The following is a 12,794-nucleotide window of genomic DNA, read 5'->3' on the forward strand; positions in this document are numbered from 1 at the left end:
AACTGAAGGCAGCAAATACCTGCAGGGAGTCTGCTCGTGGAGAGCCATGTGTGGATGTGCAGTTTCCTGACACTCCGGCTGGGCTGCTTTTGTGGGGCATTTGGTCCTGTTTGGACCATCTTCAAGAATGAAGATGATGTTAAAATTTTTTGATAATTTTGTGGGCTTTGAGTTAGTAAAACTTAGGAAATTGTTAATGTGTATAGAAGATTTTTGCTTTTTGTTTTCGGTATATATACATACATATATATTATATATATACATATTTTAAAGTTCTTCCTTTTGGTGCTGGAGAGATAGATGGCTCAGTGGTTGAGAGCTCTGGCTGCTCTTCCAGAGGACCCGGGTTCAATTCCCAGCACCCACAAGGCAGTGCACAGCTGTTTGTAACCCCTGTTCCAGGGGCTCTGCCATGATCACACAGACACATCTGCACACAGAACATATTGGGGGACAAAAGGTCTTCCTTCCTTATGCTTTTTAGAATTCTCCACTTCCTGGATGAGTCATGAAATAGTTCCTCTGGGTGGAACTCTGTGACACCTACCTCCTTCCTCACACTTCACAGTCAGGTGCATCATTTTTAAATAGACTTCATAAAGTATCAGTATTTTCTGTGATCTAAAATGAATTACTTATATTTTTTTTTAGTTTAGCCATCTGATGCTCTTGTTTAAAAGGTGGTTTTCAAGATGTGTTAAAGTCAGTATGTGTCGATTTCAGGATAAACTCAGTCCTCCACTTCTCCTTCTAGTGGCTCTAGAAACTCTGAAGGCAGCCTTGGATCTGGGACAGGTGCCTTCTGAGCTGGCCGTGACCCGCCTTATCCAGGCACTGGCCTTGCAGGGTGATGTGAAAAGCATAGAGACCATTCAGAAGATGGTGAAAGGGCTCGACGCAATTGAGCTCTCAAGAATGGTCTTCATCAACAACATTGCTCTGGCCCAGATGAAGAAGTGAGTATTTCCAAGCTTTCTTTTTCTTTTTTTTTTTTGTCCGGAGCTGGGGACCGAACCCAGGGCCTTGCGCTTGCTAGGCAAGTGCTCTACCACTGAGCTAAATCCCCAACCCCGTTTTCCAAGCTTTCTTGACTGAGGCTTATTTCAGATAACGATAACCACCTTTAAAATGCTTTTGCCATTCTTTGCAGCTTTTGAGAAACATGTCAATCATAGAAAATTTTCAATCCTAATTATTATGTTGATTATTTACTATTAAAACTAATTACAATATGTCTTCTCTTCAGTCTTAGACTAAACATTTATAATTCATAAAATATACTCCACCGTTGCCAACTCATATGCATGTATATATGTATAATGTATGTTATGCACAAGTTATATGTTTGTGTTCATATATACATATATGTTTTTGTGTATAAAATATATACACATGTGCCTCATTATTTAAAACATTTCTTTTACAAAAATGAAAGTGATTTCTTTTTCTAATCAGCAGTTAAAGTGAAATCTTTTCCTAGTCAGCTAGTGGTTCTTTAGCGTCTCAACACACCACTAGAATAGTGCTCAGGACTCAGGAAGCTTGGTAAACACACACGTTCCCACAGTTGTGATGCATAGCTTTGCAGTGGAGAGCCTGGTCAGAAAAATAAGATCCTGAGTTCTGTTGCAAGCATTTAAAAAAAAAAAAAATGGCTCAACATTTCCTCCTGTCAGTACATACATCCCAAGGAGAGGAGTTCAGACTTGAGTCCTCCCTGGCGTAGAGAGACACAGGCAGACCGTCGTCGCTGATGTCGCTGATGCCTTGCACACAGTGACTTGTCAGAGAGTGAACAGGATGATTCAGGCCTATAACCCCAGAGCTCAAGGCTGTGGCAGGGAGATCATGAATCTGAGGACAGTCTGGGGTATTCAATGAAACTTTCTCAAAAAAAAAAAAAAAAAACCACCAAGTATTAAGAGTGATCCTAGAGTTGATATTCATAACACTTTTGAGGGAAATGTTCTTTAGTGGTTAATCTTGGGTGTATGGATATGGTATTTAAATACGGTTTTGCAAGGGGCAGTTCTGTCTGTTTATTCCTATTAACTTTAGTAGGAAATGTTTTGTTTTTAACTTTAAAGTTCCCGCCACCATGGTGGCTCCCGACCTTGTGGCCACTGACACTTTCCCTGATGTCCATACAGACAGGCAGGCAAAGCAGCCATATACAGATTTAAACTATTTCCCAAATAGTGTCAAATTTCATTTTTAATAAGGACATATGATTTTTAATATCAAAATCTGTGTAAGAGCTAGGTGACAAATGTTTTAAAGCTGCAATGTATAGATTTATATATTATGCTCTGGAAAACATGTTTTTACTCACTTAATAATTCTTCTACCTAAGCCCATAAGATGCTTGTTTTTAATTAGAATTCTTATTCTTAATGTACTAATTTCAACATGGAATTGATTTATGGCACCACTTTGTAACTGCACAGAGCAGTCATAGATCACCTCATCAACGTCTCTGGCATCGGCTGTGAAAATGCAGCTTTAGCTGTGAGATTCTTATGTTTTTTTTTTGTTTTTTTTTTTTTTTTTTTTTTTTTTTTTTTCGAGCTGGGGACCGAACCCAGGGCCTTTTTCGCTAGGCAAGCGCCTACCGCTGAGCTAAATCCCCAACCCCATGTTTTAATCTCCAAATGTCTTGTATCGTCTTTGCTTTGCATTCTGGTGCCCATTGTGGTTCATAAAGCCAAAATTATAGCACTTTATATCTGTATAGCTAGGTTATGTTACACGATATGCTTGTTATTAATCTGGTTGCTTATAAATATAGTCCCTTTTATCCTGAAGTATTTGCATGATTTTGTTTTCCCTTACAGTAATGAAATTGATGCTGCCATAGAAAATATCGAGCACATGCTTGCCTCAGAGAGTCAGACCGTGGAACACCAGTACTTTGGCTTGTCATACTTATTCAGAAAAGTAATAGAGGAGCAGATGGAGCTAGCGCTCGAAAAGTGTGAGTTGTTTTGCTTGTTAAAGCGCGTGGACGCTCACTTTTCCTTGGGTGAAGTTGGCCCAGATCTCTTTGGCAGGTGAGCCATACCCGTTTCAGTGAAAGCTTTTTCTTACCTGTTTTTCTTGCAGTAAGCATCATGTCTGAGAGGTTGGCCAATCAGTTTGCACTTTACAAACCCGTCACTGATCTCTTCCTTCAGCTTGTGGATTCAGGCAAGGTGGATGAGGCCAGAGCCCTCTTGGAGGTAAGGACTCCTCATCGGGGCTGTGGCTCGTGAGAGGGATCAGAGAGAGGACTAGACAGGATGGAGGACACTCCTGCTAGAACCCTCAAGTTCAGTGTGACTCTAGATTGTGACTCCCTGTGGCTCTAGGATGCCACTGTTAAAGATGTCTGGTAGAACTGGAAATCCTAGTAATTAAGACAGCCATTGGGTAGGAAACCGAGACAAGTGTTTCTGCAAAGATGGGTAATGCAAAGCGACAAATCCTTTGCTTTCCTAATTTCTTTAATGCTCTAAATAGTGCGCATCACCATGGCAACACAGTTTGCAAACAAGAAGCAGGAAATGTTTGCTTTTTGCGTACAGCTTCTCACTCGAATACTCAAACATTCTCAGTACCTTATTCAAGGTTTATTAAGAGTTGAATTTGCCTTCTATTCACTAATGTGTCACAGACACATTAAATGACAAATGTGGCTCTCTGTGGCCCACACTCAGTTAAATCAGCAATCTGGAGGGAAGGAGACAACTGCATTCATGCCACTTTAACAGCTCTAAATATAAAGCTGTGCCAAGTGCGCTGGAGCGGTGGGTGATCGGTGGGTGATGGAGCTGCTACTGGCAGTGTACACAAACAGGCGCCGCCGGGAGCCCCTTCCCAGCAGGTGGCAGTCAAACAGTCACGGTGATCCCGCCAGCGCGGTGTTTGTGTAGACTCCCTGTGTCACATTGAGGCCTGGGACCAATTTCTGATTGTAAATACTGTTATATTCACTTACGTTCCTACCAGCTGGGAGGTGTGGTAAGCAGGAGATGTGGACGGGGACGCTCTAGCCACTGGCTTGAGCTCCAGCTTTGATCCAAGTTTGTCTAGCTTGACAGCATAAGCCAAGCCATTCACAGCGGCGTGTCTGAGCATTTTTCTCTGATTTAACAGTTACATAAAAATGCAAATTGCTTCTGCTTTCTCAGGTTCTTGCAGTTTGGTTGGTTTACTTCCTTTGTAGGAAATGCAGTGGTTGTATGGGAATCTGCATTGTTCTCTCATGAGCGGTTCCATGCTGTATCTCCCTGCGCCTGTAGCTAACCGGTTACCCAGGGCCGTAAGCACAGACACCCAGCCACACTCACCTTGAGCACTCTCTGACTGTTCTCCAGAGGAGGCCTTGCTTGCCCTCCCAGCTCGTTGTGAGCCGTCATCTTCATGCCTTCCCTAGAAGCAGAGTTGTCAGCACCCGTGCTCAGAGCTGCCTCTAGCCATGGTGCCAACCGCGGAGCTCCTGCAGATCTGACTGCAGCTCCATCTTTAGCTGCTGCACTTTCTCTTAGTTCTGTGCTTTCTCTGAGTGAGGAGCACTTGGTTCCCAGATGTCAAAAACATCAGTTTATAACATAAATGTTCTGCGAGTCCCAAAAGTTTTTTTATGCAGTCATCTTGGCATTGACAGTGTTTTAAAGCTTTGAAACACTGCGCTCTTAGAAACTTGGAGGATGACATCTGCGATGAGTGTAAACTAAAATATTGTCTTGCCGTATTTCATTTGACTAAAGCATCTAGGACTGGATAGACACTTGATTTATCTGGTCTGTCATATAAACTTTTTTTTAGTTTAACTTTTGTCTTTCTCAAGCACTGGCTGTCTGTTGCAGTGAAAGCCTTTTATAACTGCAGAGATTGAAATCAGTCCTTTTGTATGCGTAATGTAGGTAATTATACTTTAAAGAGAACTTGCTTTGTACATTTTAATTTTTATAAAGAAACGAGCAGTTATCTCCCTGACACCTTATTAAATGTATAATTAACCTTATGATCCCTACCTCACTTGTGAATGCTTGGCAGAGTAATTGGTGAGGAGCGGTGGTCCTTCCTCCCTCTTTCTCTGCAGTCCTGAGCCTTGTTCTGTGGTGGTTGAAGCATTAGTTTAATTTTTCCCTTTTCTCTTTAAACAAACTTCATCCTTGATGCAGAGAACCACACTCACCAGGGCTTGGCACAATTCGTCTCTGTCGTCCCCTTTGTGCCTAAACAAACCTGGCTGTCTGGTGGGCTCCTGGTGGGCGTGACGCATTGCCGTGTCACTGCAGGCTTCCTTAGTTGGGAAGATTCAGCTTGACCATCTTATTTAAAACCTCCATTGACGCTGTTGTACTTTTTAGAGATGCGGCGCCATTGCCGAGCAGACCTCAATTCTGTCGGTGTTCTGTCTCAGGACTTCTCAGAAACCAAAAAAGGTACGGTGCTTTGTTACTAGCTGGTCTGTCAGATGGCCGTGATCCATGATGGCTCAGAACCTTCCTGAAAACTCCACAGACACGGAAGACATGGCCTGTCTATATTTGGCTACTTTTAAAAATTGTGTGTGTGTGTGTGTGTGTGTGTGTGTATGTGTGTGTGTGTGTGTGTGTCTGCACGTGCACACAAGCACACACAGACATGTACATGGGTAAGACCACAGGCCCTATTTTATGTTTTGGATGCTGGTAGAACCTTCTTAGTGTGCACCAAATCCCGACATGACCCTCAGTCTTAGGTCCTCAGGAGATGGGCAGGAAGGAACTCAAGAGAGCCTGTGATGGATCCGTGTGTGATCTGACTAGAAATGCTGGAAGTGGTGACCACAGGGCAGTGGAGTACAGTGGGTTAGTAAGCCAGGTTGGACTTGGCTAAGAAATATGTGGAGGTCGCTGCTGATTCCCTCAGTGGAGCCCATTGTCCTCTGCCGGAAGCAGGGCATGCTTCTGCGGGAGCCTTCCAGGACTGAGGCACTAAGACGCACGCGGCGCACCCAGCAGGAGGCGCCGCAGAGCTTTCTAGCCTCTAATTTATCCTGGTTTTTTTTTTTTTTTTTGGGGGGTGGGGGGTTCTTTTTTTCAGAGCTGGGGATCGAACCCAGGGCCTTGCGCTTCCTAGGCAAGCGCTCTACCACTGAGCTAAATCCCCAACCCTTGGATTTTTTTTTTTTTTTTTACATTAAAATACAACTTATTTCTGTAAAGTTGATCTTACAACTTTTTGATAAGTTAACAGTTGATAAAACAAGTGTTTAGTCCTTTGATTTTTTTTTCAATATCGATTTTTGAAATCACTCAGAAATGTAAATGAAATGCCTTTAATTATTAAAAATGATGATTTTTATCTGGCTATGATTTATCAAACTAACATCAAAGGCTGAGATACACAGAAGTCAAATGAGCCATCCAGTTGAGGGGTTGACTGATCTTTCGTTACATTGTTACATTGTGTGTGTCATGTGAGGCTCTGCCCTGTTACACTGTGTGTGTTACACCTTGTAGTTTGCTTTTAGGTGTTGTTACCTTTGTTTATCTTCCTAGGCCCCGGTTCTGAAGACCTTGTTAGAGCTGATTCCCGAGTTACGTGAGAATGACAGAGTGTACTCCTGCAGCATGAAAAGCTATGGTAATAAATCTAATCTTACTGCGTATCCAAGTGATGTAAATATTTCTAAGTATAGTAACTGGGAGTTCAGCTCAGAGGAATAATCCTAAATTTCAGATAATTATTCACTTAGCTCTAGAATATGTTTTTAAACTATTGCAAAGCATGAGATTACTCCAGAGCTTTAACAATTGAAATATCCCAAGCACCTTCAGAGCGTCCCAGGCAGCCTGGACTCCGTGTGAGGAAGCTGCTCCCCTCCCTCCGCAAGGCCTGCCCTGCAGGGCAGAAGCACGGCCTCCTCCTGCCTCTGAGCTCCCTCAGGGCCCTTCCATGTAGCTCCACTGAGGCCCAGGCTTGTTCTCATGTCCCCGCTGGAGTGCAGTCTGTTGGCCATCAGTGTCCTCAGTGAGACATGAGGAGGGAGCCAGTCTCAGGTTTGTCACTGGGCAGATAAAGTGCTAGTGTGTGCAGGCCCCCTCAGACCTGCGCACTACACTAGAGTCAGAACTAGGAAACAGCTTTGTCCCCACAAGGGGGTCTGCAGTGCTTACAAACACTGAAATCCAGACCTTCTTATGTAAGTAACGTAACACAGTATCAAAAACTGTAAGAGGGGGTGGGGTCACTGATGGGTTAGGATGTGGGTGGAGAAAGACGCAGAACAAGGCCCTGGAGCTCTGCACAGGAGTCCTAGGGAATGAGGTCCTGGCAGCAGGAGCACCCCTTCCACAGGGAAGCCGACTGCCCAGTCTCACCAGCGTGGTCCTCAGCAGACCCAGCTGATGCCGTCGTGGGTGTTCCTCAGCTTCCCATGCCCGCCTTCCCCTGCCCCTCACAGTGAGCACCGTGGGAGGCGGGCTGTGGGGAGTGTAGGCTCTGAGGGCCTCCGAGGGGAGCTTTCACCCTGGATGCCTGGGCAGCAAAGGGTGGGAGGGAAGGGAGAGCGTCTCCTCCTCATCTCTCTGGTCTGACTCCTTCAGTCGCAGACAAAGACGTGGCCTCTGCTAAAGCGCTGTATGAGCATTTGACAGCAAAGAACGTGAAGCTGGACGACCTCTTTCTGAAGCGCTACGCATCTTTGCTCAAGGATGTGGGCGAGCCGGTCCCCTTCACTGAGCCCCCTGTGAGTAGTCTTAATTACAGAGAAAGTACCCGTGGGTTTCTGTGTGCCTCAGGATGCTCTGAGTGTGCCTAAGACTGAAGGGGAGACAGGCTAATGCTTAGTTACCTTCCGTGAGAAGGCTAAGGGCCTAAGCAGTGGCCTGTGTGTCACAGACCTGCAGCCAGCTGTGGCTCTATCAGACTTTCTTAGGCAGTTTTTTTTTTAAGGTTTAAATTTTTATTTTATGCTTTTAAGTGTACTGTAGCTGTCTTCAGACACACCAGAAGAGGGCTCAGATCCCATTACAGATGGTTGTGAGCCACCATGTGGTTGCTGGGAATTGAACTCAGGACCTCTGGAAGAGCAGTCAGTGCTCTTAACCACTGAGCCATCTCTCCAGCCCTCTTAGGCAATTTCTACATGAGGTATGACTCAGCCCTGGTGCTCGGATTAACTCAGGACTCGAGGCTTTTGAACTTGGTGTTGTGTAAAACCCAGAGAAATGCCCAGGCCTAAAGAGCAGGCACTCAGCTGGGCAAGGCAGCGGCCCTGTGCTCACTGACCGCTGCCTCCAAATCTGTGCTCTGCTTGCTCATAACTGTCATCACTCTCTCCTCTCCTCCTTTACAGGAAAGCTTTGGATTTTACATAAAGCAACTAAAGGAAGCGAGAGAAAACCCCTCATGAAAGAAGCAGCTGTGTGTGTCTGTGTGTCTGTGTGTCTGCGTCTGCGTGCACGCGCCTGTGTCTCAATGTTATTTCTAAAATGTACTTAGGAAAAATAAACAATTGAAGATTACAGCGTCTATGTATTCTTTTATGTATGAAATACGCCATTCACCACTGTATCGCCAGTAACAACATACACTTAGGCACTAGGCTTTTTTTGGTTTGGGTTTTTTTTTTTTTTTTTGGTTTTTTTCCCCCTTTTTTCTAAAACACAAATTGATGACATTTTCTTCAAGGTCTCCGAAATCCAAGGGTCTCCCCTTACTTGAATGAACATGGTGGCTAGAGCATCCCCTTCTACATGGCTCTCGGTCATGACTTCTGGGTTCACGATTTTGTTGGTACAAGCTACTGTGATTCATAAGGGAATAAGCAAAATACTGGTTTGTAATCAAATTTAAAAGTAGACAGTGGTCCTGTCTTCTCCCAATGCTTGTTAGAGTCTACAGGTAAGACTTTGAAACAGATTTAAAATGGTGAGTCATCAGCAAAGTGTTAGAAATGTTTGTTGGGAATTTCCCTCAGAGTAAGCAAGAAAGGCCTTAATTCTACAAAGTAACCATCACTCTAAACTCTTGTGTATGTAAATGTGTGTTCCTGTACCAAAGCCAATATCATTTAAATGAGAATTTCTCTGAATAAGGTATACGTTGGTACTTGTGAACTGCCGCTTTTTAAAATCCTATAAATATTTATATGCTGGCTGGAAGCCATCTCAAAGGACTGTAGTCTTGAACTTTTAGTGGAAGTGTGGTGACCTCCGTCCTAGGAAGAATTTCCTCATCAGCTGTCTGGCTTGTTGTGACGAGCCAGTGGCTTAGTCCGCTGCTTCCTGGCTATTCTGTGTCCGAGGTCTCTGAGGAGCAAAGTTGCCAAGAATTGAGAAATAGAGACAGGTGGTGCACATTTAACCCCAGAAGCAGAGGCAGGAAGATCTCGGAGTTCTAAACCAACCTCATTTATGTATTTAGTTCTAGGACACCCAGAGTTACAGAGAAAAACTGTCCCAGGCAAAAACAATTGAGTTCAGATACATATTGACACTCCGAGGGGACGAGCATCTCGGCACTGCAGAGATGGTCATAAATCTGCATTCCCCGGGTTCTTCAATACCTCTGCTCTTCCCTGGGGCACTCTCTGGGCCATCAGTTATTACCTGTGGCTGCACGCATCTCTCATTCTGGACACATTGTGAACTCTGGCCCCTGGTCCCCTAGTCTAGCCTCAGACCTGCAGGAACACATTAAGTTGAGCCATCTGTATTTAAGTTCTGTGGCTCCTAAGAACTGACTGCCATACCCAGGACCACTGTTGCCTGATTATCTGGATAAGAAAACCGAAGTCGGTTTGTGTAGATTTGCACCATAAGTCAAATGGCCACGACTTCCTAAAAAGGTTTTTTTCTTGGGCTAGAGAGATGGCCGGGTGGTTAAAAGAACTTAATGCTCTTGCAAAGGACCAGGGTTCAGTCCCCACCCAGCACCCATACACTTCCAGGGCGCCCAGCGCCTCTTTCTGGTCTCCTTAGATGCTGCACGCACATGGTGCATTTAAATGCAGGCCAAACAAATGTAAAATAAAAATGTTTCTCAAAGTCTTTCCCACTGGCCATCATTGTGGATTCCTTTAATCCCAGCATTTGAGAGGCAGGTAGATGTTGAGTTCAAGGCCAACCGTGGCTATACAGACCCCGTCTCAAAAAAAGTAACCATGAGAATACAAAAGGCAGTGCAGCTAAAGTCAGGATGGACTTCAAACAAAATGCCCTTCACACTAATCCGATGTCCCAGTCTCTGGACACCTTACACTGGAAAACATTTTCTTCCATTTAATCCAAGAGCCAGTGCTCAGTATAGTCAAGTTTAAGAGTCTCAGCAAATTATAAACAAGCTTTATGTTGGAAATCACTTTCTGGTATAATTCGAGCCTCCAGTCTGCAGTGTATACATTCCCACACTTTCCCTCATGGCTCTCAGCACAATTTTCATTGAATATTTGCCTTTCTGAAAAAAAAATATTTGTAGAATTTCTAAGCAAAAGCAACATTTCCTCAAGTGTGGTGGAACTGATAACCACAGGAGGTCCAAAATCACGGTAATTTATCGCTTTGCTGTTGTACAATCATGCGTGGGAGCGTTTCCATTAGAAATGTATCCTGCTTTCAGGCCGGCCGACTTTACAAAGCCCACATTATGCAGCCTTGGTACAAATAAAGAAAATGGCTGCATTAGCAAATTCAAAGCAGGCACTTCTCTTTTGCATAAAGAATAGGAACATCAGCACCAGGTAAGACAGACCAGACTCCAGACTTCCTGCTCCTGCAAGCGGCTTTGGGCGGCAGCTGGAGCTGAAATCCATCTGTAGCAAACACTAACCCTGCCCTGGGCAGCCGCTGGGGACCGTCCTTCCTCTCTTAGGTATTTCCAAGGGCCGGGGTCTCGTGGCGTTCTGCAGACTTACCTGGTGGGTTCACAGTAGGTTTCGTGGAATGACTTCCATGGATTTAAAGCCACATGAGCTTCTTGCAAGCTCTGTTTACGAAATGCCCCGTTTGTACATTAGACAGTTCCTTCCCATGTCCTATTCTTTGGTCCCCAAAGTGTGACTCAGTTGGGAGAGTGGATCTGAGGCCCAAGGAGTTCTCAGAAACCAAAAGCTTTGTCAGTGAGGCCAACTGATCATGATTTGAGATCTGTAAGTTGGTGACCTCAAACAGTTGTTTCTGTCGGTAGAGGAGGGGGCAACCTTCCAACTGTGCTCTGAAGTCAGACCTAGCCCAGTAGAGATTCGGTGCTGAAGAAATGAAGTTAACAGGATCAAAAAGGATTCCTTAATACCTTCTCTGCCACCAAGCCCTTCACCCCTGTTCACCTGGACCAATTTATCAGACACAAGTAATTTCTGAGATGAGATTGGAGCTGACTATTTGCAAACAAGGACATTTTCAGGCATGCACACTATGTTGTCCAAATACACCAATGTCAGCAGCAAAATATCCAAGGGCTTGCTTCCCTTGCAGCCGGCTCCCTCCCTGTGCCTCACGGCAGGTCTGCCGGAGTAAGCTGGTCCCCTATGCCAAGTCAGGGTTCTCTGCTAAGTAATTTGAGTGTTGGAGGGACCCTTGGGCACAGGTCTGCTACTATTATTTGACATAATTTTCAGTCTGTTCTCCCTGTGTGCTTGGTTTAATCTAAGATCAAGAGAAGATTTTTAAGAATGAGTGAGTAAAAAAAAGCAAGCAGGATATCTACTCCTGTAGACGGGCTCAACCCAGGAAAAGATCATGTCTTAAGTAATCTTTTTAAGAGCAAGAATGGATTAGAAATATTAGAGTCGACATAGGTGGTTATTTCCAGTTTCAGTGTTAGTCTCCCATCAATAGTGCAACTTGAACTTGGAGTTTACAGTGCACATTTTAAAACCTTCATCTTTGGATCAAGAGTCTGCAAGCTGCAGCCTCAGGCCAAGTCCAGGAGCTGTATGCTTCTGTAAGCCGTTTTATTGAAACATACCCACATCCTCCACATTCTACTGTGGTTGGGGCAGTTTTCACACCAGCACAGCGTACTGACAGGTTCTGTGACTATGAAAGCCTAAAATATTTATCCTTAACAGCAAGAATTTACAACCCACAAGAAAATTCTGCCCCTTTGCAGCGAAGAATAAGGAGCACTAGATAGTATTGGTGCCCCTAGTGTTGGGTCTTACTCTTCCCAGGCCTTGTGTGCTCTAAAGAACACTTTTCGACCAAACGAATCCATGGAGTTAGAGTCTAGGGTGCATCAACACCAGCGATGATGTGATAGAGAACTGCTCTGGGGACAAACTCTGAAGAACCAGCAACTGCCTGAGTTTCAGTACCACAGCACACCGAGTGACGAACTTACAAAGGCAGATGGCTGCCAACCTTCCTCCTCTTCCACACTTCTCCATCCAGGCCTAAAGATAGTAGGTTACCAAAATAGAGCCAGGATCTGGGGAGGGAGTACGGGATGGGCTGGAGGCCCTGTGGATGGATGCTGGGACAGTCACATGTGAGAAAGGAACCAAAGGTAGACCAGCAGGACCCAGCAGAAGAGGAACACACAGAAGGCAGGTGTCCCTCACAGACTGGGGAAGACAGAGCTGTTAGAGTGAGTGCCGGGTGGACTACAGAGTGTGTACATGAGCATATATGCAGTTAGGACTGAGTACACACATGCACATATGCACACGTGGTCACTCACTGCCCACTGAGAGTCCTGAGGCAGCGATGTACAGCAGCAGAGCGGACTCAGTCACATCTGGGCTTCAAACTATCTTTTTCCCACTAAAAAGATTCTACAGCAGAGACGCATTCAATCCCAGGGCTGAGGTGGGAAAATTC

At 44.8% G+C, this 12,794-nt stretch overlaps 1 protein-coding gene across 1 annotated transcript in view; it reads left to right on the forward strand.

Annotated features, from left to right (window-relative positions):
- Lrpprc (leucine rich pentatricopeptide repeat containing) overlaps positions 1-8,502 on the forward strand; it is an 83,176-nt gene extending 74,674 nt beyond the window's left edge. Inside the window, exons 32-38 of the mRNA XM_032908751.1 lie at positions 755-956; positions 2,835-2,974; positions 3,103-3,218; positions 5,355-5,429; positions 6,531-6,615; positions 7,578-7,720; positions 8,330-8,502. Of these exons, the coding sequence (XP_032764642.1) occupies positions 755-956; positions 2,835-2,974; positions 3,103-3,218; positions 5,355-5,429; positions 6,531-6,615; positions 7,578-7,720; positions 8,330-8,386 (818 nt within the window). The 3' untranslated portion in view covers positions 8,387-8,502. The remainder of the gene's footprint in view (positions 1-754; positions 957-2,834; positions 2,975-3,102; positions 3,219-5,354; positions 5,430-6,530; positions 6,616-7,577; positions 7,721-8,329) is intronic.
- The last annotated feature ends 4,292 nt before the right edge of the window (positions 8,503-12,794 follow it).

Source organism: Rattus rattus, chromosome 7 (assembly GCF_011064425.1).
Source record: "Rattus rattus isolate New Zealand chromosome 7, Rrattus_CSIRO_v1, whole genome shotgun sequence".
Classification (NCBI taxonomy): Eukaryota; Metazoa; Chordata; class Mammalia; order Rodentia; family Muridae; genus Rattus; species Rattus rattus.